The 25,369-nt window shown below is 42.5% G+C and overlaps 2 protein-coding genes across 3 annotated transcripts in view; one reads left to right on the forward strand and one right to left on the reverse strand.

Moving 5' to 3' along the window:
• LOC148039106 (hyperosmolality-gated Ca2+ permeable channel 2.3-like) overlaps nucleotides 1-25,369 on the forward strand; it is a 139,332-nt gene that overhangs the window by 11,277 nt on the left and 102,686 nt on the right. The window contains exon 4 of one of the 2 annotated variants that reach the window (XM_087674993.1): nucleotides 11,740-11,949. The exons of the other annotated variant lie outside the window; for it this stretch is intronic. Coding sequence (XP_087531119.1) covers nucleotides 11,740-11,949 — 210 coding nt within the window. The remainder of the gene's footprint in view (nucleotides 1-11,739; nucleotides 11,950-25,369) is intronic. 2 annotated transcript variants of the gene reach the window in all.
• Nucleotides 15,406-16,377, reverse strand: LOC148039107 (uncharacterized). Its single transcript, XM_087675575.1, has 2 exons — nucleotides 16,159-16,377; nucleotides 15,406-15,939 (listed from the first exon to the last, which is right to left on the reverse strand). Exons 1-2 carry the CDS (start codon nucleotides 16,375-16,377, stop codon nucleotides 15,406-15,408), a joined length of 753 nt encoding a protein of 250 aa, XP_087531701.1.

Here is a 25,369-nt window from a genome sequence, read left to right on the forward strand (position 1 = left end):
GAGCTTGTGCGCGAGTTGAGCTGAGAGTGAAGGTGCAGAGAGTTGAGAGCAGTAGTGAGAGAGTGAGCACGACACAATGGGTATACAGTACAATGACGAATGTAATACATTTTTAGGTTTTGAATATATATAAAGTACAAAGTGTAAGGGTGCATTCACACCTGAACACAATAAAAGGCACGGTGAGTCTTTATTTCCAACAACCTCCCACCTAAAGGCAACATGCAAGTAGAGGAAAGAATCAGCTAAGTGTATGTATGTACAAAGTTGAAAGGCACATATACTATCCAATCCCCATCATTTGGCGGCAATGAGCAAACCGCTCAGCTGGGAGACCTTTCGTGAGAAGATCTGCAGGATTATCATTTGTATGTACCTTTGCTGTCAAGTACATTCGTGATGAAGTGATACTTCATCTGTATATGCTTTGTCTTTGCATGAAAGACAGGATTCCGTGCTAGCATGATAGCACTTTGATTGTCACAGTGGAGGATAGGAACCTCTGTAATCCCAAGCTCTCTCACCAGACATGAAAGCCATAAAGCCTCTTTGCATGCCTCTGTGGTAGCCACATATTCTGCCTCTGTAGTAGACAGTGCAACACACTTTTGCAGCCTAGATATCCAAGAGATTGCTCCTCCTGTGAACATAAACACATATCTTGAAGTAGACTTCCTGCAGTCAGGATGGCCAGCATAGTCTGCATCCGTGAAACCAACAATAGATGATTTTTGCTTACCAAAGCAGATACACAAATTCTTTGTGCCCTTAAGGTATCTCATGATACTCTTCACTGCTTTCCAATGCTTTTTGCCAAGATATGCCATGTATTTGCTAACTAGTCCCACTGCAAATGCAATGCTAGGACGTGTAGCAACCATAGTATACATCAAGCTACCAACAGTTGAAGCATAAGGTATCTTGGCCATTTCAGCCTTACCATCATCTGATGTAGGGGGTTGTTGTTTGCACTAAGTTTCATATATGGAGGCTATGGTACACTTATAGCTTTCTCCCCCTCCATATTGAAATGTTGCAGAACTTTCGTAATATACTCCTGCTATGACAGATAAAGAAGACTTTTTGATATGTCTCTGAGTATACGCATGCCAAGAATGTGATTTGCCTCACCAAGATCTTTCATATCAAAGCTATTGTGTAGGCTCTGTTTTAAGGAGTCCAAGGCATGAACATCCTTGCTTGCAATTAGCATGTCATCCATATATAAAACTAGGAAAATAAGGCTGCCATCTGGTGCCTTCTTGGTATATAAGTAGTGATCAACTTGAGAACGATGAAATCCTTGAGATTGCATGAATGTATCAAATTTGTGATACCATTCGCATGGTGCCTGCTTTAGCCCATATGGACTTTTGTTGAGTTTACATACCATGTGCTCTTTTCCTTTTGCAACAAAACCGTCAGGTTGTTGCATATAGGTTTCCTCATATAGATCACCATGTAAGAAGGCGGTTTTTACATCCATCTGTATGAGTTCCATGTCCTTAGATGCAACCAAGCTAGGTACAGCTTGCTGTATAACTGGTTCAGGTTGTTCCAGGTGCACACGTTCTTACTGAATTTGTGGGACATCATGGGCAAGATCTTGCTGATCATTTACAACATAATTCCTTGCATTTTCAAGGGGATTTTCAGCAGGTATTTGCTACTGTCTAACATGCATTCTTTGCTGTCCTATTGGTATATCCTCCTGGAATACAACCCTTCGGACCTCCTCTATTCTTTCGGGCTGTTTGTGCATGTGATTTTTTCAGAAGATGACATCATTGGTGCGCACTACTTTTCTTTTCTCGGGATCCCATAATCTATACTCCATTTCACCTTCATCACCATATCTTAGGAAAATACATTTCCAGGACTTTGGCTCAAGTTTGCTGCGTTTTTCCTTGCGTATGTGCACAAATGCCTCGTAGCTAAACACTTTTAAGTGTGCATATGAAGGTGGCTTGCCCGATCACACTTCTTGAAATTTGGTGACCGATTAATCATGTGCATGGCTGTCATAACGGCCTCTACCAAAAAACCATGGGGTAAAGCAGCACGTGACAACATTGTACGGACCTTGTCTTGAATGGTCCGATTCATATGCTCTGCAACACCATTTTGGGGTGGATTATGAGGAGCAATAAGCTCCCTCTTAATCCCTTTGCTATTACATAAGTCTTGAAAGGCTTTGGACACATATTCCCCACCATTGTTAGAGCGAAGGCATTTTAATGTCTTGCTGGTCTGATTTTCAGCAAGTGCCAGGAATTTTTCAAATTTATCCAAGGTCTCGTTTTTGTGACGGATTGGATAAACCCAAACTTTGCGTGTGGGATCATCAACAAAGGTAATAAAATACTTCTTCCCCCCTAGAGATAATCTTGGCATTTGACATACATCTGAATGTACTAACTCTAAGGGTGAAGACTTTAGAGAAAGAGATTTTTTGTGTGATGTTTGAGCATGTTTACCATACATAAAAGATCACACTGTTCAAAATCAGCATACGTCAAAGACGGTAAATAACCCAAACGAGAGAGCACTTTCATTCCAGATTGACTCATGTGTCCCAACCGGCTATGTCACAAAGAAACACTTGGCTGCTCAGTTATGGCGACAACATGGTCACGCACACTAGATACATGTAGAGGATACAGAGTATCACTTTTGGATCTCTTAGCAACAATGCGGGAGCCCTTACATATTTTCCATTTGCTATCCCCAAAGGTGGTGTGATAGCCTTCATCGTCTAGTTGCCCTGTTCTTATCAAGCTCTTCTTGAGCTAAGGTACATGTCTCACATTATGTAAAACAAACACGGAGCCATGCTGAAATTCTAGTTTCACACTGCCAATGCCTACAATTTTACATGTGTAGCTATCCCCCAAGTGAATAACACCACGTACTCCACCATTGTAGTTAGAGAACTACTCATGATGTGGTGTGACATGAAAAGATGCACCTGAATCACGTATCCAAGTGTGAATATCATCCTCAAAATTTGCAATCAATGCATGTGCATCCAAAGAAGAAGCTAGAAGTACATCACCGTCACTGTCATTATCATGAGTGACTACATTAACCTCTTCTATTTTCACATTGCTCTTTTTGGCATGCTGACTGTCCTTGTTTTCAGCCTTGTTGGCTTCATTGTTTTTGTTTTTGCCCTTCTCTTTCTTCAGCTGAAAACAATCCCTTTTGTAGTGCCCCTTTTTGCCACAATGATGTCACTCCACATTCTTTCCACGAGATTTGTTGTGTGCTCTGCTTTCAAAACTGCTCTTATGCTGACATCTACCTCTAGTGTGTAATGCATTTGAAGACTTGTTTGCTGAGTTATTTTGTTTGTTGAGTTCTTCCATCAGCAAAGAACTCTCCACATCAGAGTATAATAGCTTAGCATTCGAGTTACTCAAAGCTGTCTTGAAAGTATCCCAACTTTCAGGTATAGTGCATAGCAAGAAGATAGCTTTGAACTCTTCATCAATATGAAAATCCAAAGCAATTAGCTAACTGAAAATTGAGTTTAACTCATTCAAATGTACAGACATGGCTGTACCCTCTTTCATGTGAAAGTCCATCAGTTCTTTCAGCCAATAAACCTTGCTGGCTGCAGTTTTTTGAGCGTACAATTTGTCAAGCCTTTGCCACATTGCATATGCTGAATTCAGCTTCTCAATGTTGAAGAGCAAGTTGTCTGACAGTGAGAGCCCAATGGTAGAGCGAGCAAGCTCGTCCAAGTGATCCGACTTGTCTTGTTCCATGTCTATTGGTTTGATTCCCTTTGTTTTGATGGGCTTTATATGTTTCTTCTGCACCAAGACATTATAGCATTGTTTTTGCCAGATTGCAAAATTATTGGCACCCTCAAGCTTCTTAATGTGCAAAAGATTAACGCTGTCACTGTTTCCAGCCATAATTTCAGTCCCAACTTGACTAACTAGTCACCAAAGGCAAGCCCAAATATGACACAAGTGACCACAATGCACAAGAGTACCAACCAGCAATGAAAATCCCAAGATTGCGGAAATTTTCAGATCTGCAATTGAATTTTCAGAATTAAAAAATGTCGTTTGCTGCACTCCTCCAGCAATTTGTGACACAATTAGAGACCAAGCCAACAGTTACATGTGAAATCCCCAAAATTTAACTGCAATTTCTGCTCCAAAAGCATTCCCGAGCACAAATTTGACAATTTGGGTCAAAAGCCCCAAAATTTTGAGGATAATCTAATCAAAATTGCATCAATTCAAGTGCCCAAGTGCATATTCCAAGCAATTCTTGCACAAATTGATGAAATTCTGCAAAAGCTCTATATTTTTCGGGTCTGGTGTGCACAAATTTCATTGAAATTGAAGAAATTTCACTTGAATATGAAAAGCCCCAAAATTTCATGCGCAATTGTGCACTGATTTCACAAATTTTGAGTCAGATTGTCCACTTCTGCATTAAAGTCCAAAAATTCGAGAAAAGCCCCAATTTTCTTGGGGAGAATTTGGCTTTATGCCTTGGCGTGTGAACGCCCGATGAAGGAGAAAAAAAAAAGGACATTTCCCTTTTAAAAAAAATGTTGACTTCTACGTGCCACGTTTGTGGTGGCTGGTCGTAGCCCGTCCCATCCACCGTGTGTTGTGTGCCTGCAGCCCGTTTCGTCCGCCGAGCACCGTGTCTCGTGCGGCGTGTTGTCTGCAGCATATCGTTTGCAGCGTGTCGCCTGAGCCTGGTTGCTTGAAATGCATCTTCTGCAGCTTGCAACCTATTGATTGCTATGTGTCGAGCTTATCTGTAGCTCCTGTGACACCTGCCCGTTCAACGTTTGGCACCTGAAGCTCCTGGTCGCTTGCACTTCCTATTGTCACGTGGCCTGACGCCCGTCACTGACTTCAGGAAGCATGCACAACGTGTGATCTGATACTAGTTTGTTGTTGAGGAGCCTATGCACGGGCTGATCTGAGAGTGAAGGCGCAGAGAGTTGAGAGTAGTAGAGTGAGAGAGTGAGCACGACACGCACGAGCTGAGCTGAGAGTGAAGGTGCAGAGAGTTGAGAGCAGTAGAGTGAGAGAGTGAGCATGACACAATGGGTATACCATACAATGACGAATGTACCACATTTTTAGGTTTTGAATATATATAAAGTACAAAGTATAAGGGTGTGTTCACTCTTGAACACAATAAAAGGCATGGTGAGCCTTTATTCCCAACAAGTGCCCCCATTGCAGTAAGGAAACTCATTCGGAGGAGAAGTGTTGGTAGTACCCCCATTTGAAGATCAAGGAGGGATCTAAGGATTCAAAGGCTACACTCGCTTCCATGGAGCCCATCTTCATACACTTGTTTGAGGTGGAGGATACAATACTTGCTTCTTTTGAGGAGAAGCCTTGGCTTGTGGATAGTCGGGGCCTCTTTCCACTTGACTTACCATGAAGATTGGCTTCACGACATGAGGTCTAGAGGGGGATCCATCACCATTGGTGTCAAGTTTTGTATCCCCGTGCGAGTAGGGGCCATTCGCCTATTGTCCGATCGCATACTTCTTTGGCTCAAGTCCTATGAGTACTAGATTTTGGCTTTAGCCTCTTGTCTGTTTATGGTCTTATATAGCTAGATACTCGAGTAAACTAAGATGCAATCATAGGGGAGGATGCATCTATAGGAGCTACTCTTTGGATAGTACACAAGAGGGTGGACTTTACACACTTATAGGCCTTGTTGCATGGTCTTCCCACAAGCTTGGACTACTTTGACATGCTTGTTATGGACATTTAAACCTTGATGCTATTTGATAGGCTTCTCCGAAGAAGATGGTGGAGGGACTCCTAAATTTTCCTCCCAGTCACAATCTATGTCTCACTTGCTCGAGGGGCAAGTAGCATAGATAGCCCACCCACATGTTGCTACTCGGAGGGCTTTGATACTATTTGAGTTGGTCTACAGATTGTTGATAACTTTAGTTGTTATGTATGACCCTACTTTTTGGAGTACAGAGTGAGGGGTATTGCCACTTCTGCGAGTGGAAGGTGTTTGTGGAGACGCAAAGCTTTGTCAAAGTTTGTGATGTACATGCAAACCGCGACGATGAGTTTTGCTTAACCTATTTTCTCAGTAATGCACAAATCATGGTATTTGGGTGGAGCCCCACACCCAAAAAAGAAAAAAGAAAAAAAAGAAAAACTAAAACCATCAGCCCCTCCCCTTCCTTCTAGGTTATCCATTAGCACCCCTCCTTCTCGGATAGTCCCACTACCTTGATACAAGGAGTAAAACAATCCCACACACTACTAGGATAAGTGCTTTTGGGATTCCCAAGTGTATGTGTATACCAAGCATATGGAGAATGTGGTGAGAAAGGCAAGATGAGTAAGCAAGCAAGACATGCAAAGTCAGCATGCAAGCATAGGGAAAAAATTGCCTTTGGAGAGTGCAATGTGCAATGCCACGATTATGGTGGATCTAGAGTTGACCGCTCCAAGGATGACCGAAAGGGATAAATGTGCAGAGATGTATGTTTGCACAAACAGGATACCAATGCATGGGGAATGCAAAGGAAGATGCAAATTTTCATGCTCATGCAAGATGCGATGCAACACAATGGTGTCACTGGGATAGTGCACTCGTAGGGAAAATGTTTTTTTGCCCAAGCATCCTTTTACAATCATATCAGTTTTGACAGTGCAAATGAAGTTAGAAATGTCCATAATAGATAACACATAATAAATAAATGTCTGAACTGGAAAAATTGTAAATATAATCATTATCACTATCAAGAGAAAGAGACCTCTTGCAACTAGAAGGAGAAGTAAGAGGGAAGCATCCTCTCCCCATCAATCGAAAGAAGTAGAGGAGCATGTATCCAATTTGATCCATGGTAGAAGATATCAGAGAACCGGCCCGTTGACCACCTTGGTCAAAATATCTGCAAAATTGTCACTTGATGGCACAAACTCTAGGTGAATGGTGCCTAGCTTAACCTGCTCTCTGGTGAAGTGGTAGTGAACCACCATATGCCATGTTCGAGGGTGATGATAGGATTGCTAGAAAGGACAATGGCACTCTGGTTGTTGTAGTAGACAACTGTAGGCGACTCATAAGGGAATTGAAGTGCAGCCACTATCAAGTTTCTCAGATAGATGGTCTCCCTAGTACCATCAAAGAGAGCCGTATACTTTGCCTTGGCCGTGAAAGCCTCCACTGTCTCTTGCTTATAGCTGGCCCAAGAGATGGGTGCCTTACCCAAGGTGTAGAGGTAGCCACCATGAGAACACCGAGTGTCAAGATCTTCTGCCTAGTCAGAATTAGTATATCCCCGCAAGCATAAGCCATGTCCAAGACCTAGTCTAAATTATAGGTACCCTTGAAATATCTTAATATACGAAGACACGTAATCCCCTCCAAGCACGTTGCACCTCAAGCCCACGCACCTTCCTAGGCACCTCTAGGACCTTGTTGTGCCAATGATCCTTCGGTCTAGCGAGCGGTTTCCCAAGGTGCGACATGTCTCAATCACCTATTGCATAATGATTTGGGGAAGCATCATCTTGAGTTTCTGGGATAGGGTAAAAGTGAAGGTCATGGATATATCCTGTGATTTTCCCCTTCCCAAAGCCAAAATTTCCTCTTTCGAGTGAATAGCCACAACTTTTTCATTTAAGAATGGCACATCAAAGGGTGGCCTTGAGTTTTTCCTTTATTGCATCTAGTTGTTCTACTCCCCCTATGGTTGTGATACCTGTCTATATCAGAAACGGTAGATTCATCAAGAAACTGTTCAATGTGCATTGACTAAGCAAACTAGCCGAGAATGCAAGATGTGGCCTAGTATGAATAAACTAGGGTAATTTCCCTACAACAAAACAATAGGTATGAGCATCAAAAGGTTGACCAGAGGTATCCTTGTGCAAATGGATAGTGGGATCTAGAGGTGTGGCCATTGGCTGTGTCTGATCAATGCTATACTGTTCTACTAGCTGTAGGGTGTACTCTCTGACAGAAAGATACTTACCTTGGATCTAACAATCTTCATCCCTAAGAAATAAGACAATATTCTTAAGTCTATCATCTTGAAGGTAGTGCAAAGTTATGCCTTTATTTTTACTAGAGCCGCAGAATTTGAGTCAATGAGTAGTATATCATCAACATATAGTAGGATATAGCTGACTCCTATGCTAGTGGTATGCATGTATATATTTGGATCATAGGGGGTAGAATGGTATCCACAAGTCCGTAAGAACTCGTCCATCTTGTGGTACCAAGACCTCAGTGCTTGCTTCAGACCACAAAGAGCTTTCTGTAAGTGAAATACCTTGTCAATATGGTTAGCGGAAGAAAAGCTGGGAGGTTGCTCCACATAGACTTCCTCCTCCAAATAACTATTCAGAAAGGCACTTTTGATGTCCATTTGATAAATCGGCCAAACGTGGTGAGCGGTGAGTGCAACCAACAGATGAAAAGATGCAAAGGTTTCGTCATAGTCAATGCCATCCTTTTACCGGAGACCTTGCACTACAAGGTGAGTCTTCTATTTGTGTAAAGTACCATCAACCTTTAGCTTGGTTCTAAAAATCCACTTCGTCTCGATGGCCGGCTGGTGACGAGGACAAATTCACCAATGTCCAAGTCCCATTGTGATCTATACTATCCGGTTCCTTCTCCATGGCCTCACATTACAGAGGGTCTTGGAGAGGCGCTCAAGGAGCTCTGTTGCGAACAACATAGAGCATGCCATATGCAGGATAGTGTGGTTCTTACACTCTACGACTCCATTCTATGTAGGGGAGTTGGTAGAGGTGAGTTGGTGTGAGATGTCATGCTCCTGAAGAAACTCAGAGAACCCGTGGGAGGTAAACTCGCCATTAGAATCACTCCTCTCAGTACCCACAGGACGACTAGTCTGGTTATGAACCAGCAACGCCTAAGCATTGAAATAAATAAAAGCATTGGACTTGTGCTTGAGGAAGTATACCCATATGTATTTAGAGAAATCACCCACTATGAAAAAGAAATATAGTGTGCCATTTAAGGCAGCAGTGGATATGGGACCACAAGGATCTACATGAATGAGTCTAAGAGGTTTCGTAGCACAAGTGCTAGACTGCTGAGGAAAGGGTATACGATGCTACTTACCTAGCTGACATGCTCTACAGACGTCTTGAGAGAGTCTAGGCGTGGAAGGCCCTCCAAGTTCTTCTTTTAGCTTCTTACCTAGTTTTGAGTTCATGAAGAAATACCAGTCTTCCTCATTGCTCACAAACCAAAGCTTGTTTTGAAGAGTCCCTTCTTGATGAACATCTCTTGATCCAAGAGAAAATACAGAATCAACTGATATAGAATCTGAAATAATAGGGTTCGTACCTGGCAGTGGAGAAAAGAAGTATTGTGGAAGTGATGTGTAATCCAAGCCAGGTTCAACTTGCGGATGGCCGGTCTGTAGTGGGGATTCTAAAGGTCTTGCAAGATCATTAGTTCTGTGCACTGAATCTAAAGGAGAAAACTCAGGCTTACCTTCAACCTCCTGCTGAGCCCCATGCATAAGGATGAGATCATACTTAGCGGTAGAAATTTGATATAGCTTGTGGACTGAATGGTAGTTCGATGGTTCTTTGTTCATGTCAATTTGGGCAGTAGCAAGCTGAGAGGCCCACTTCTTATTGTTTCTATCCATGTTTGGTTGTGAAGATTGGAGCAGTGTTGCGAATGTGTTTGAAGTCATCTAACCCTTTTGTTGTTCTTGCTTTCGCAATGAGCTTTCTGATGAAAGGCTAAGGCTTCTTAGAGAGTACTGAGCTTTGATACCATGTGAAGAAATGCTCTAAATGCTCAAAGCACAAAACCAATTGTACGACAAAACATAGACCGATAAACTCAGAACATAGTTAGGGTTAGAGAGACAGTGAACACAATGAATAATAAAGTGAATGAATAATGAATATATAGTGTCCATGTAGCAAACACACTACGGAGTGAATACTGAACCTTGAACTCTCGTATCTCTAGGATCAAGGCAGAAGTTATGAGATGTAGAGTGTGTTGTAGTCCGAACAGATCCCGAATCGTAGTAAAGACAGCCTTTGAGTGTCAAACACCAGCAAATGCAGCCAAGGAAGGCTGGATCTAATGCTGATAGCATTGTTGGAGAGAGAGAAAGACTAAAAATGCAGGTACTTGAGGAGAGACAATTTGACCGATAGTATTAAGTGTAAACGCAGCAGATAGAGGTGAGAGAATGTTAGGGCGGCAACTAGAAACTGAAAACAAAGCATTCAGAGGAGAGAGAAGATAAGGGGACAATTCTTGGCTGATGGCGACAGCATCAGATGTTGACATCAGCATCAAACTATAGGCGACAGCTCTTGGTGACAGCTGCAAAGAGGTGATGAAGGCTGGAATTAGGTGCCAGATGGAAGCAGATGGATGGTGGAAGCTTTGATTGCGGTGCCCCCCACGACGGGGTGTGGGCAGCAGAGATATGGCTCCTGAAACCTACAAAAATGAGATTGAGGGAGAGTGGTGGGCTGCATGCCTATTTATAGAAAGTTTGGGGCATGTGAATTAGGGTTTTGCATGTGGGACATAATAACTCTCCAGGATTGCGTTTCTCTTTAAAATAAGAGGTTTTCTTCATTAATTAAATGTGTTTTGGGGCTGTTTAAGTCAAGCTAATGCATTTTTAGCTCAACAGGAGTCCCTACCATAGACAAGTCTAACAGTGTAGGGTGCTTTTCCTGTGTGTTTTCTAGTCATTGTGCTGATTGCTGTCACACTGCGACTATCACATCAACATCCATACTGCCATGTCATCATTTCTGCAGTCTCCCAGTGCAGTAGGACTGCATTGACTGCAGTCAGCAGGATTTTATTGCCAGGCTGGCCATATTTTTGGCCTCAGATATCAGGCGGCCTGATTTATGTGTCTTCAGCTATTTATAGCTGGCACCCCACACTTGGCAGATACATTCTTCTGCAGGTTTCTGATTTGCACATTGTCTCTGGCATACTCCTCCATCTCCAGTGCTGCTGCCATCATCATTCTCAGCCTGATCTGGTGCCCTCACTGATGCCTCAGGCTGTGTGCAGGGACTGATTAGTCCACACTGTTGTATTCATTATTCATATTCAGTCAGTGCAAATTTCTTCCTTCTTCTTCCTACTGTCTCTCTCTTCCTTTCTCTCTGTGTTCCTGTCCTTTCCTTGCACACTCTCACAAAAGACATCCAAGAAAAGGGTGCCCTAACATGGCTCTTGAGATTGAGCAGTAACTTAGAACGACTGACTTATCAACCTGCTAACTCATCTTACACAGTTTGACCTTAGAAATTGCAACTATGCATCTCGGTTTTTCGTAACCATCTTTTGAACTTAGTTTACATCTTGGCCATTTTTCCAGTCTTTCAGGTATCTTGGGGAACATGAAACAAATTGCCTTGTTTCTGTAATGTAGGAGTTCTTTTCAATCCTTCTCATGCTGTTTCTACAGTGCCAAAGTTGACACTGGTCTCTACTAACTTGTACACGATTGCTGGAAACTGGCAGCAACTTACGCATGTTTCTTATTAGAAGAAACTAGGGAGGAAATTTGGCACATGTGAAGGTTGGGCTCGGGGTAATCAACAGTATATTATCTTCTGAAGTTTTCAGTGTAAAAGCTCATCATCAAGTTCTCTGAAATGTCTCATAAGTATGATTTTATATCTGTAAAGTATGATTGTTTGAACTTTTTTGTCTTTTTTTTTTCTACAGGAATATAAGTACATTACAAACAAAAGGATTGCTTTTTTACGAACTTCTCGACCTGAACATGACCAGTTCACTGTTCTTGTTTATGCTATTCCAAGCTCTGGTCAAAAGAGCTACAGTGAGCGAGTGGAAGAGTTCTTTAGCACTTATCATCCATATACATATTTGTTACACCACACTGTGTATAAGAGTGGGAAGTTGCTAAAAATGATGGTATGTAAACAAAACAATCTGTTCAAAAGTAAGTTCATTCTTTTCATGTTCAAGCTTGCAAGATAATTATCATAATCTCTTTATTCAATAGGCGAAGATTGAAATGGGAGGTCCTGCTATTCTCTCTTTTAAAGGCTCCTATGAGCTTACAAATGCCATATAGAAAGAAAGAAGAAAGAGAGATATATTAACGTCTACATAAGGCCAATGTGGCCTATGAGACAAAATCCAGAGTACATCCATGTCTAATGTCATCTCATCAGTAAGGTAAAGATAACATTACAAATACGTGGGTGGCCTATGAAACAATACTGAAAATAACTATACAATGGGACTATACTAGGGTTGAACCATGTGTAGTGTTGTTCCATTGATAGAAAAGAAAAGGAAAGGAAAGGAGAACCAGATCTGATAGAACCATGTACAAAAGTGAGGTGGGGACTATGGGCTGTAGCTGATCTGAAGATCTGCACATGATCTCAGCTATGATGCGGTCACTGGCTGCTTCACTGATATGCCTAGTGGTGAGTCTGCGGTGTCTCATGATAATGACTCTAATCCGACTGTAGTGTGGCCTCCTCGGACGTGGTCCTGGTAGATGGGATCGTTGTGCTCGATGAAGGGAAATGGCTCTATCCAATGTGACTCCACGGTGTGGCTTGTAAGGTGTCTGGCGGGGTGGCTCTGTCTTTGCTAGGTTGGTAGTGTCAGTAGGGTCAGCTCTTTAGAAGAAGTCTGTCATTGCTCTTTGTGTGTGTCCCTCTGGGTGAGCTGGCCTCCTATCTCATAGTAGTGCAGTTCGGTGCCTCTCGAGCTCCAAGAGGAAAAGACCTAGGCATCTCTGGTCCTCGTACTCCATGACGCGATGAAGGGGTCCAAATCCATCATAGAAGAGGCATGTATGGCCTCTGCTAAATCCCTTGTTCATTCTTCCAACGATCTACTCAAGTCCAATGTATGTAAACTGGTTTGCAAAGAACCTTTGTAGATGTGTGAGGTGTCTTCTGTAAAGTAGTATTTGGGATGTTTAGGGAGGCATGGTGTTTCATGTTTTATATGTACACAAGAGAGCATGAGTGTCAAAATAGCATGATTTGCTGCTATGACAATTGGTCTCTTAGATATCTTAAAGTTTTGGATGTCTGGTATCAATGCGGGTGAGCCTATCAAGTAGTCCACAGTACTTGCCCCTCCTTTGTGATTCCAACATGTCAAATTGTCAGATCTTGGCCATTGTGGCAGACCATTAAAGATGGCTAGTCTATGTGCACTTCCCAAAGTCAATAGGTGTGTCACATAGGTACTCACTTCTTTATCTAGCGCTCTCCTGCGTAGGCCTATTTCATCTATGTTGATCTCTTTGAACATGGCATTATCATGTATATAAAAGTCACTCTGTAACCGGCCCGTTCTCTAGAAAGGGCGGTAGTGTACAACCAAAATACATAAATTCTTTCACCCAATTCACATCGCCCACTTTACTTGAACTTAAAGACACAGAATCAAGAAGAAAAACAAGAAGCTAGAATGCTCCTGTTGCCACATAGACACCCTGTTGGCCCCTAAGTCAGGCGCCCCTTGCGGTATTTCTTTATTTTTGAAAAAGAGAGAAAGTACAATGGGCTGTCTTTCACCTATTCTAGGTGAAATTTGGCAGCATAGCAGTACAATTACTGGCCCAAAACAAGTTAACCAAGAGGGGAAACTCTGCCAAGTCTGAAACTTCTGATTGGAGTGCAGAATTGACCATTTCAGCTTGCTGTAATTACTGGTTCAGACCTGTTCTGAAACCTGTTTTCAACTCATACTGTTCCCTGTACTGTTCAGCCCACTGTAATTACTGGTTCAGACCTGTTCTAAAACCTGTTTTCAGCTCATATTGTTCCTTGCACTGTCCTGCATCATCTGTGCCAAGTGCCCCTTGATTCTGACATCAATTGGGCTCTGAAATAACCTCTGAACAGTCCAAAATCTGTACTGATTTAGTGCTGTTTCAGACACCTGCTTGGTGAGATTACCACCCTCACCTATTCTTGCTTGGGAACAGCAAACAACTGCTCTCGTTCTTGAAGAAAGGAGGCTCTTGCCTCATGCAAAGACAGCATATTCCCACACAACTGTACATGAATCAACATAAAAGCCCTCAACTGAGGCATATCCATAACTGTCAGGGAGAGAAAGAGAGAGAGTAGGGAGCAAACTCAAGCCTCTGTGCATCATGGACAAGGTAGGCAAGCTCTCAAGAGCTCTCCATATGCAGCTATCCCTCTTCTCCTTTACAAATGAGCCCCTTTTCCAGCCCAAAAATTGCACGCCAGCCCTCTTTAAAGAGGTAAGTGCACCAATTTGTGCCAAATGGCAGCACTGGAAGATATTTCCCGTTCCAGCCTTCCGGTCTAAAATTCTCCATGCTTGGTGCAGAATTTGACCTCGGCACAGACCAGAGGATTGATCCTCGTGCAAAAACGAAGATAATGACGCGAACAGATTCTGGGGTCCAAAGATAGTAACTCCCTAAATTTTAGGAGTTGCTTCCATTGCATCCCCACTAGTCTTCTGACCATCTTTACAGACTATAGCTACATCCAAATTTGTAATGTAGCTCAACTGAAAGTGAATTTTCACTGATGACCCCACATGGACTAATCTCGGACTAATCTCTTGTAGATTTGTCCATCTTCACTTTGAACTAGTCTCTTCCAGGCTAATTCTTCAACACACTTGTCCATATACACTTTCACAAGTCTCTTCCAGGCTTGTCAATCTACAGTGCCATCAGTCTCTTCCAGACTTGTACTGGACCTTAACTGTCCAGTCTTGACTCACTGGGCATCACATACTGGCCATGCAACTCAGGCGTTTAGATTTCAAGAGGGATCCTTCCAAAAAGAAAAATCAAATAAAATATGTAATAAAGAAATCAACAAAAAGGTAATAGTTGTCATAGTCTTGTGACACACTCTGTCTATCTCTAGTGCGTGCATTGAAATATCCTACTAATAATATGTCCCCAATGCTAGCATATCTCATGATATCCTCATGAAGTACATCAAAGGGAGATCCATCTCGTGTGGCATAGGTAGAATTTGCAGGAGGAAAGTAGCATATTGTGATGAATATATCCTACGGTCTGCCTGCATGTATCCTAATCCATAAATATCGTGCATCATCATCTCTTTTCATTACTTGCACTATCCCTTTGAGGTCTTCCCGGTATAGTATGGCCACACCTCCAAAACCCCTAGTGCTTCTTGGTTTTCTAGCTGCTGAACGAAATGCACTTTCCCACCTGTATCCCCGCATGTCTGGTAGTTGGCTGCCTTTACATTGGTGTGTTTCTGTGTACATTGCTTTATCTATGTTTCGGAAGCTATCTTCAAAGTAACCAGCGTCCAAGTATAGGGCTCCATTACAATTCCATATTGACATCCGAAGTGTCTCATACGCCTCGTACCATCAAGAAGTCCTTTTGTCAGTGATGATGACTTGTCCATCCCTATAAGCAGCCCACTTTCCCTCTTTGGGAGCCTCCAATACCTTGGGCATGTGTTCTCTGCGATGCGCTATTTGTGTTGGGGTAAGATTCTCATCCAAATAAATCTTCTCACCCTTGAGGACTCTCCTCTTGGAGAGGAAGGCTTTTTTTATCTCTATGTCTCCAAAGCAAATAATTAGAGCCTTGGACTTAGAGTCTTCTTTTCCCACTCTCCAAGCACTGATGATAGGTATGTCTGAAGCCCCAATTTTGTCAGCAAGTGTCTTAGCATCTTCCTGTGGGCTGCTCTTCTCCTCCCATCCTACTACCCGTACATGTAAAACCCTATCATGCCTTCTAGCCTCTTCTTCCAAGGTAGCATTCATTACTTCAATTTTGTTCACTGATGTTCCCTTATTCTTTTTTACTACCTCAATCCATGGGCTGGCTTTTTCTATCTGCTTCTGTGTTGTCTTTGCCACTTCTGCCCATGAGTGAACCTCCCTTTCACATGCCTTCAAAGCCTCTTTCTCTTTTTGTAATTCTTCTTGCACATTCATTTCTTTTTTCTTAAATGTATTCAATTCTTCCCTCAATTCTAAGATTTCAGATTTGTAGGCATCTACAACTTTCAGCATTTCAGTTTTCAGCGTGTGCATTTTGGACAGCATTTGTGCCTGTTAGTCATTCTTAATCTTTATTTGCATGTCTTGCATTTCTGCCCTCTGATTTACCATCAGTTTGGCTTTGACCTGCTTTCGTATTTCTTTCTCCAATTCTTGTCTCATAATTCGTAGTTCAGACCGAATCATGAGATGAGTTTCTTTGTATTTCTTTTCATTCATGGTGTGTGAAGTCTTTCCATGCCTGTCAGATGCTGGGGAGATGGTCCAATCACGGACCCTACGGCCATACGTCTTGTACCGTGTGTTCTTAGAAGGGGTGTTGAACATTGCTTCCTGTCTAAATTATCCATCTCTCACATGCTGTGTGCAAAGCCACTCAACTTGTACTTTGTACTGTCAAATCAAAGCAATTTCTGTGATTCCTGCAAATTTCCAGGTTTTCCCTAACCCCTCACTAAATTTTGTAAGCCCGGTAATCTTTTACGAGCCCAAATGCCTTCACACGGTTTACAGTCACTGCAGAAATACAGATTGTAGCCCCAATCAGTGCATTACTGCATTCTCCAGGACATGATCAAAATCAAAGTCAATGCATCATTACCTAGTCCACAAGCCAGTGCATCAGTACATTCACCCAGGTGTGCATTCATGTCATTCTGAGTACATTCGTGTCATATCAATCTGATTACGTCTGCAATCTTAGTACATTGGCATCTGGGTCTGTGTTAGTACCTTGCTGTGTCAGTACATTACTGCATACAGTACGCCTGCATCAATGCATTCAGTGCATCTCTGCAACAATAGAGTGCTAACGACAGGTCTGCCTCACGCCAGGTACATTCCTGCTCACGACAAGTCTGCCTCATGCCAGAGAGGTCTGATGTCATGCACGCCACGTCAGGTCCTCACGACAGGTCTGTCAATAGTCAGTACAAGCGTCCCCAACACGCCAGACACATATAAGCGTCCCCGACTCGCCCGAGATGTCCCCGACACACCAAACACGTCAGACACGTATGCCAGCGTCATGCCTGTTTCGTCCGTATCCGTCCCGTCATGCCCGTCGCGTCAGCATCCATCTTGTCATGCCCGTCTTGTCAGCATCCGTCAGCATCCGTCACGCCAGAGAGAAATAAAGAAATATAAAAATAAACAAATCTCTGAAATAGTTCAGGTGCTCATCACTCCCACACTTTAGAAATAATCACGAGTAATTTTCTCATAACTTGAGGCTCCTCACATACTCACTCAAGGTCACGTTCATGCTCTGAATGACATCTATTCCTATTCCTTGATAAGACAGGAGGTTGGATGAGATGCATCAATCTGCATTATCTTTCTGGAGGAACTTTTCAATTTGAACTTTGTGTATAGGACACACCAATGTGTATATACCAGGGAAAATGGGAAACCTCAAGATTTGAAATGCATTACTCTGCATATCTTTCTGGAGGAACTCTTCGATGTGGACCTTGTGTATATGGCACATTAATGTGTATTTACCAGGGAACATGGGAAACCCTGAGATTTCATAAACTCCTATCGGTGCTTTCACTAGTCACAAGTCAAGGGCCAGTTTTTACCCACCATGGTCCATAAGGGATATCCATAGCACATCAGGGAAGTTTCAGCTCTATTCTGCTCATAGCAGGTGTCCATCCAAGGAGCCAGTGCAGAAGGATGCAACATGTCAAGACACGGTTGTTCCCTTGCACCTTTTCTTTTGTTATTGTGGTTGGGCTATGATAAACTACTTTGTGTGCCAATAGGTTGGCAAGGCATGAGACTGCTTTATCTCTTTTTAGGAAATCTTGAACATTGACTTTGCAGATGATGACTCACTTATATGCTTACAGGGGAATACATGTTACTGGTTCTATGAGGAGCTCCTTGATAGGCTAGGGGATTGGGATGAGAGGCATTGATATGTGCATCTTTTAAGAGCAACTGTTGGATTGCTTGTAGGTCACGTAGGTGCTTTCACCAAGTGGTACAAGTTGTGCAGGCTGGTTTTCACCCATCACATGTACCGAGTTTCCAAGGGCATTCGTACATGGGATGTCTTGTGGGAGCAGATATGCCTCAAAACAGCAGTGTACACCGTATCGGCTCTCCAATAATAAGAGCATAAGAACTTTTGTCTTGGAGTACAAAAAAAGTTTCTCTGGCTAGTACAGTTGTGCTGATCCAGGTTCTTTTGGCTACAATATGGTCTGATTAAAGATTAGGTACAATGTTGTATATCATTTTTTATCGATCACGTGGACTGAGTTTCCAAGGGTGTCTGTACATGGGATGTCATGTGGGAGCAGATATGTCTCAAAACAGCAGTGTACACTCTATTGGCTCATCAATAATTAGAGCATAAGAACTTTTGTCTTGGAGTACAAAAAAAGTTTCTCTGGCTAGTACAGTTGTAGTGCTGATCCAGGTTCTTTTAGCTACAATACGGTCTGATAAAAGATTGTACAATGTTGTATATTATTTATTTCTGGGCTTTATCCCCAACTTGCATAGGCCACCTTGTTAGAACTTTCTTTGTTTTGAGATGATGGAAGGCTTGCAAGGTTCAAAGTACATTGGGCCCCACTATGTACATCATACAAGGCCTTTTTTAAGGAGAAGGGGCGCTGGCAAGGGCTTTTCTTGCATAAACTACCATGATGCCAGCCTTCTCTAGGGTTTCCCATTTGTTGGATATTCGTAGAAGTAAGAACCAAATGTTTTGGCACAAGTTTGGGGCATGATATTTGTGAGATGGAGAAGGGATCGAAGCTCAGCATAGAAATCAGTAGACACTGTGAGAGTGAAGGACGACTCCCAATGCAATAGATTGAAAGAGTGTAATCTGAAAGTACAAAGTACAACCGTTAAACCTTAGGGTTGTAAGGGGTGTTCACACCCGAACACGATAAGTGCCCGTAAGTGTGTGACATAGGCACATACGAAATAAAACTAAGTCTGGGGGAAAAAAGCTCTCATACCTAGAGTAAAAGTGCTCCAGTGTCCTACTGATCATCGACACTCCTATCTGAGCACAAGCGTAAGTGAGGCGTAAGTGAGAAAACCCAACAAACCCCCTTGGAGTAAAGAGTGATCATCCACCACCAAAGGAGATCAAATTTAAAGCATTGCGAAATGCTTCAAATTTGTCACGAGGAAGAGCTTTGGTGAAAATGTTTGCCACATTACTGGTGGTGGGACAATAGACAAGGCTGATATCACCTACATGTAGCCTCTCTTTGATAAAGTGATAATGTATCTCAATGTGTTTCGTGCATGCATGAAACACTGGGTTCCATGCCACTGCAATGGCACTTTGACTATCAGCGAACAAAGGAGTAGGCTCCGTAAAAGATATATCCAGATCAACAAGCAAGCGTCTAATCCATACGCATTCAACTGTGGTAGTGAAAGCTGCCTTGTATTCAGCTTTACATGATGATGTGGCAATAGTGGACTCTTTCTTGCTAAGCCAAGATATGCAAGACGAGCCAAGAAAGAAACAATTGCCACTAGTGGAGTGACGTGAATCATAATCACCAGCTCAATCAGAATCATTGTAAGCATGTAACTGTAGTGGTCCCCTCTTGGCATAAAGCAATCCAAGAGATATAGTACCCTGCAAGTAACGGAAGACACGTTTAACAGGTTGCCAATGTGACATGCGTGGCTGATGCATATATCTGCTCAGGGCTAAAACTGCAAATTGTATGTCTGGCCTAGTGTTGCACAGGTAAATAAGACATCCAACTACTGGAGCATATGTGTGTATATCAAACAAATCACTATCATCATGTAATGACAGCTTGAGTCCAGGTTCCATTGGTGTATAGACTGGCTTGCAATCTTGTAAGCCAAACTTCTCAAGAAGTTTAGCAATGTATCTTGACTGTGATAACCCAATACCTCTAGCATCATGTATGAATTGAATGCCCAAGTAATAATGCAAAGATCCCAAGTCTGACATGTCAAAAGTTTGCTGCAAATTTTGTTTAAAAGTTGAAATATGATCAGCATGTGTCCCTGTAAGCAAGAGATCATCAACATATAGACAAATGATCAGCATGGATCCCCCCTCTTTACATACGTAAAGGGTAGACTCAGATGAGCTGTTTGTGAACCCTTGGCTAAGCAAGAAAGCATCTATTTTTGCATACCAAGCTCTAGGAGCTTGTTTCAAACCATATAAAGCTTTTTTCAGCTTGCAAACCAAGTGTTTTGATCCCTCAACTGCAAAACCAATGGGCTGCTGTACATATACTTCCTCATGAAGTTCCCCATGTATAAATGCAGTTTTAATGTCCAATTGATGCACAGTCCATCCATAATGGGTAGCCAAAGCAACCATAGACCTGATGGTCGTCATGCGGGAAGTGGGAGAATATGTCTCCTCATAGTCAATGCCTTTCTTTTGTGCATAGCCTTTAGCTACAAGCCTTGCCTTATATTTATCAATGGATCCATCCGCATTCCGTTTCAGCTTGTAGACCCATTTTGTTCCAATGGCTTTCTTTCCAAAGGGCAAAGACACCAAATCCCATGTTTGATTCTTAGTGATAGAATCCAATTCAGCTTGTGTTGCTACCATCCAATGCACACTTTGTCATCCTCAAAACATTTAGGGTCCTCATCATCAAGGGTGCTTGCTGCCATAACAAACTCCATGGTATGTGCAGTATCATGTATACAAGCTTACCTTCTAGTACGACCAGCCATGGGTGCATCCAGATGACTATCTTTCATAGTTTGTAAATACCATCTAGGCATTTGTCTTGCCTCTTGACTGTGCATAAGCTCTTGCTGAATTTCAGTTTTAGCACTTTGCTATATATTCAGATGAGTCAATGGCTGATTTTTTGCATTTTCCAATGGAGTAGTTGGTTGAACATTGAGCTTCAGGACTTTCGAGGGGTTAGCATTAGAGGTGCCTTCTTCTCCTTGCTTGGTGTGCATGCAGACTGGTACAATAGTGCACAGTCCCCAGCCACATCACTCACTTTGCTCAAACCTTCTCACACTCTTTCTAGCTTCTTCAAAGTTAATACATGTTAGTCTCTTTGTATTGGAAAAGACCGCAAGACTCACCATCAGAGCTATGAGGTCTGCAACATGCATTCAATTGCCCACCCATATACAATATTGAAAGGCAGATGCAAGGGATCCATTCTCATATCTATCCCAAGCCATTGAATATTATGAGGAGTCATCCATGGCTAATGTGGAACAAGATAAGCACCATCAAAGGATGCCATTACAAGCCACTTGTATGGTCTTTAACCTTTTCCATGCGAATGTATTGGCAAAATCGAGCACCTATGTGTGACAAGTTGGGACCCCATCACACCCTCTTGGTGACTCTCATCCCTCCTCATGGGGTGAGTGCTTACTCAAAAAGGAAATGTGTCACATGAAACAACCTAGCCACTTAGATATTGTTAATAGCCACATGTGTGAAGAAAGGAAACTCTGGTGTATGCACTAGTAATAAAGGCTTGGCAACTCCTTAGAGCTATGGATATATTTTGTGGTCCCTTCGTATCAACAATGCTCCAAATTGGCCTCTCGCAAGGATGTTGCCAACTCCAGAAAACCATCTTATCTACAAGCAGTCTGCAATATATTTCTGCTATCCATTTGTAATTTAGATCAAGACATCCTATTCAAGCATGGTGGCTTCCCCTATGTAGATCCTCCTGACAATGCTGGTGGGGGAAAAGGCGGCTCCGCCAAGCCGCCTGTATATTACTACACTAACAGTCACCGCCAAGGAAGGTCCGATCACACATTGTGACTGTTGAAGTTCCCATTTCTTGTCTCTCTCTTTCTTGCTCTTGCTCTCCCGCCATAGCTCTCGAGTGTAAGCTTCGATCCTTCTCTCCTTTCAATTGGTATCAGAGCATGGCTTCCCAACTCTTGAGCTTGGCTTGTGGCATTCTCAGCTTCCCATTGACTCCCCACTCGCATTGGTCTCCTTCCCGGCAGCCATAGCTCATTCTCTTGAGCTCCTGTCACTCCCCGGCTTCCTGAGCTTCTCCCCGGCCTATTGAGGCACCATCAGGGCATTGTCATTGAGGTATTGCTTCATTATTTTAGAGATTTATCTCAGTCCACAGGTCTAGATAAACAAGGTTTTCACAAGTTGTGGCAACCATAGCTCACACCTCTTGGAGTTTCCTTCACCTGGACCTTGCTTCCAGCCTATCAAGGCTCGCTGAGGCTTGGTATAGGCCTTCTTTGGCCCCCGTTTGTGCCCTCTTTGGGCCCCATTGTTGACATGTGGGACAGCAGACCCCCCAGCCAGCTCACGTTTTTTTTGCGCCTGTTTCAAAATCTGGCCCAAAAATCACTCTTTTTGTCATATCTCGGGCATTCGGAACCCGATTCAGGCAAGGTAAGAGTCTAACTTGGGATTTTGGCATGCTCCAAATGCAATGGTGATGTTGGATTTGCCAAATTCTGATGATAGAATATTCTGTAATAGATTTCAGGTCTGAGACAGCATGTATTTGTATGCCTATGGCTCATGTGATGCTTCTATTGATGTCTATTGATACCGGATCACTTGTGGGTGTTATGCCTCTTATGTGAGACACATTTGGAGCTGATTTAGCTCAGCCATTGACTATTTTGAACAATCCCACATCTATCCAAAACAGGGCAGCCACCTGTTACTTCAATTTTATGCTTACAAGTCTTGGCATTTGATGCCCGATTATGCCCGGTTGGTGCTTATACATACGTGAATGTATGCCTATGGTTTGCCTATGGATTTGAGCTTGGATTGAGCATTGATTTGCTCAGTTTATAGAGTTATATGCTGCTGGAAACTTGAGGGCTGAAGCTATTTATGCTACAGTTGGGTTATGCCTATTGGTCACGAGGTGCTCCCGGCTACTCGATATGATGTCATGATGTATTTGGACTATGACACATGTCTTGTTTATGCTCCAGAATGCTTTTGAGCTGAGATTAGAGCTCGATTCGGGTTTGACTGTCACTCCTTTGCAGCTGGCATTTCATCTATGACATGGTTTATGCCTAGGCTACTCAGTACGTGTTATGATGTCTTGGTGAATGCTTTATGCTTTGGCTGTGGTTGGCAGTTGTTTGAGCTCGTCTCGACATTCATTTGAGTATTCCCTTGAGAAGTTGGACATTGACTTGGATTTTTCCGTTACGACTTGGATTTTTCCATTACGGCCTTGGATGCTATTGAGACATTGTCTTGGTTACCTATCTTTGGTACTTTGACTTGGTTTACTTGAGATGTTGAGCTTGTTTATCCACCTTTTTGTGCTAGTGGGAGCATCTTGTATGCTTGACCGACATTGAGCAGGAGGTTTATGCTATTTGAGCATTTTCCAGATACTTGAGACTTTGGGATCTCTTACACTTACATGTTGTATGGTTCATGCACTGATATCTTGGAGTTGCTTTTGACCTGAGCTTGGGCTTTGCACTCTAGTGAGCATACACCTACTGGTGTCAGGTCTTGCCAGTGTTATGTATACTTTGCCCAACTGTCCAGGGGATATGCCTACTCACTGGACGGATGCTTTGGTGACATGTTTGGGTGTTTGCTCAGGGTCTTGATGACTGTTTGGTATTGATTTATGCCCGTTTATGGTTGGTCATGTCTTGATTGTCATTTATTGACTTGGTGCAGTGATTTGGTCAGAAATTGACTCTCACAATACCCTGCTATCATTTATTACAGCAAGCATATAACTCCGGAATAACATGGATTTTTCATACTGAAATATTATGAAATGATGTACTTTCACTAGTACTTGGTGGGCAGCAGCTTTGGTTACACTTTTCTTGCCATTTTCTCTCAATTTTAGTGATTTTTTGGTCATTTTCTACAGCAAACAATAAGTAGTTTTGAACTCTACAATGCCTGCATTATGGCAAGTTTGTCCACTGATCATGCTTTTTTGAACATCACTAAGCTTGATGGTACGAATTACTCTTATTGGAAGAGCTAGATTTGACAGGTGTTGGTGTAGAAATCGCAGATCAAACCTTTGAGGTTGAGCGGGCATCCGCCTGTAACTATGCTAGATGAGGAATGGCTTGAGCTTGATGAGTTATGCAAGTTCACTATTGTATTATCTCTCACAGAACAGGTTCATTACAATGTATTTGAGGAAGAACAGAGTGCATGACAGTTGTGGGATAAAATCAAGAATCTCTATGGCAAGAAAAGTCCAGTGAGTCAGATGTATTGGCTGAAGCAGCTTATGGATTTGCGCATGAAGGAGAATGTGACTATGTCTGCTCACTTGAGCCAGTTCCATGCTATACTCAAGAACTTGACTTCGCAGGACATCACTTTTGCAGAGGATATTACTCCTCTTTTCTTGCTTGGTACTCTTAATGAGTCATGGGATGTATTCTGCACTGCATTATGTGCCTCTACTGCTACCTTGAAATTATCTGATATTGAGAGTGCTCTTCTGCAGAAAGAGGTTAACCATAAGAATTTGGATGCCTCTCGTGTATCGCATGCTATGACAATTCTTACTGAAACTCCAGCTCAATCACAAAATGTAATGGGAAGCAGCCCTTCAAATACATCACAGGCAGCCTGATATGTGTGTAAACTAGAAAGGGACAATTCCGTTTTTTCATCAAATAATACATCCCTATTGACAAACACCTTTTTAGAGATAGGATCATATAGTCTGTAGTCTTTGCTCTCACTACTATATCCCACAAAAATGCATTTGACAGCCTTGTTATCCAACATTTTTCTGAGTGCCTGCGGAATGTGTGCATATGCAAGGCACCCAAAGGTACGAAAGTGTCCAATAGAAGGTTTCCGGTTGTTCTAAGCCTCAAAAGGTGTAATTTTCTTCAATGCTTTGCTGCGGCATCTATTCAAAACATGGCAAGCACACATGACGGCTTTCATCCAAAAACTGTGTGGCAAGCTCTTTGCTTTCAGCATACATTTGGCCATCTCCATGAGTAATCATTTCTTTCTCTCTGCAACTCCATTTTGCTGTGGAGTATAAGCAGTAGTGTACTGATGGACAATGCTCTTCTGCTTTAAAAAAGAATTCAAAATAGAGGACATATATTTCCCCCCTCGGTCCGAACGGAGAGTCTTTATTTTACAACTAGATGGGTTCTCAACAAGTGCAACAAAAGCCAAGAATGCATCATACACTTCTGACTTTTTAACCAAAGAGTAGACCCAGGAAAATCGAGTAAAGTCATCAATTAAAGTCACAAAATAGTAACATCCTCCTAATGACTTTGTTTGCATAGGCCCACAGACATCTGAATGCACTAACTGCAACCTGGCTGT

This window comes from Lygodium microphyllum, chromosome 3, assembly GCF_053477565.2.
Source record: "Lygodium microphyllum isolate KBCC chromosome 3, Lygodium_microphyllum_v1.1.10, whole genome shotgun sequence".
Taxonomy (NCBI): domain Eukaryota; kingdom Viridiplantae; phylum Streptophyta; class Polypodiopsida; order Schizaeales; family Lygodiaceae; genus Lygodium; species Lygodium microphyllum.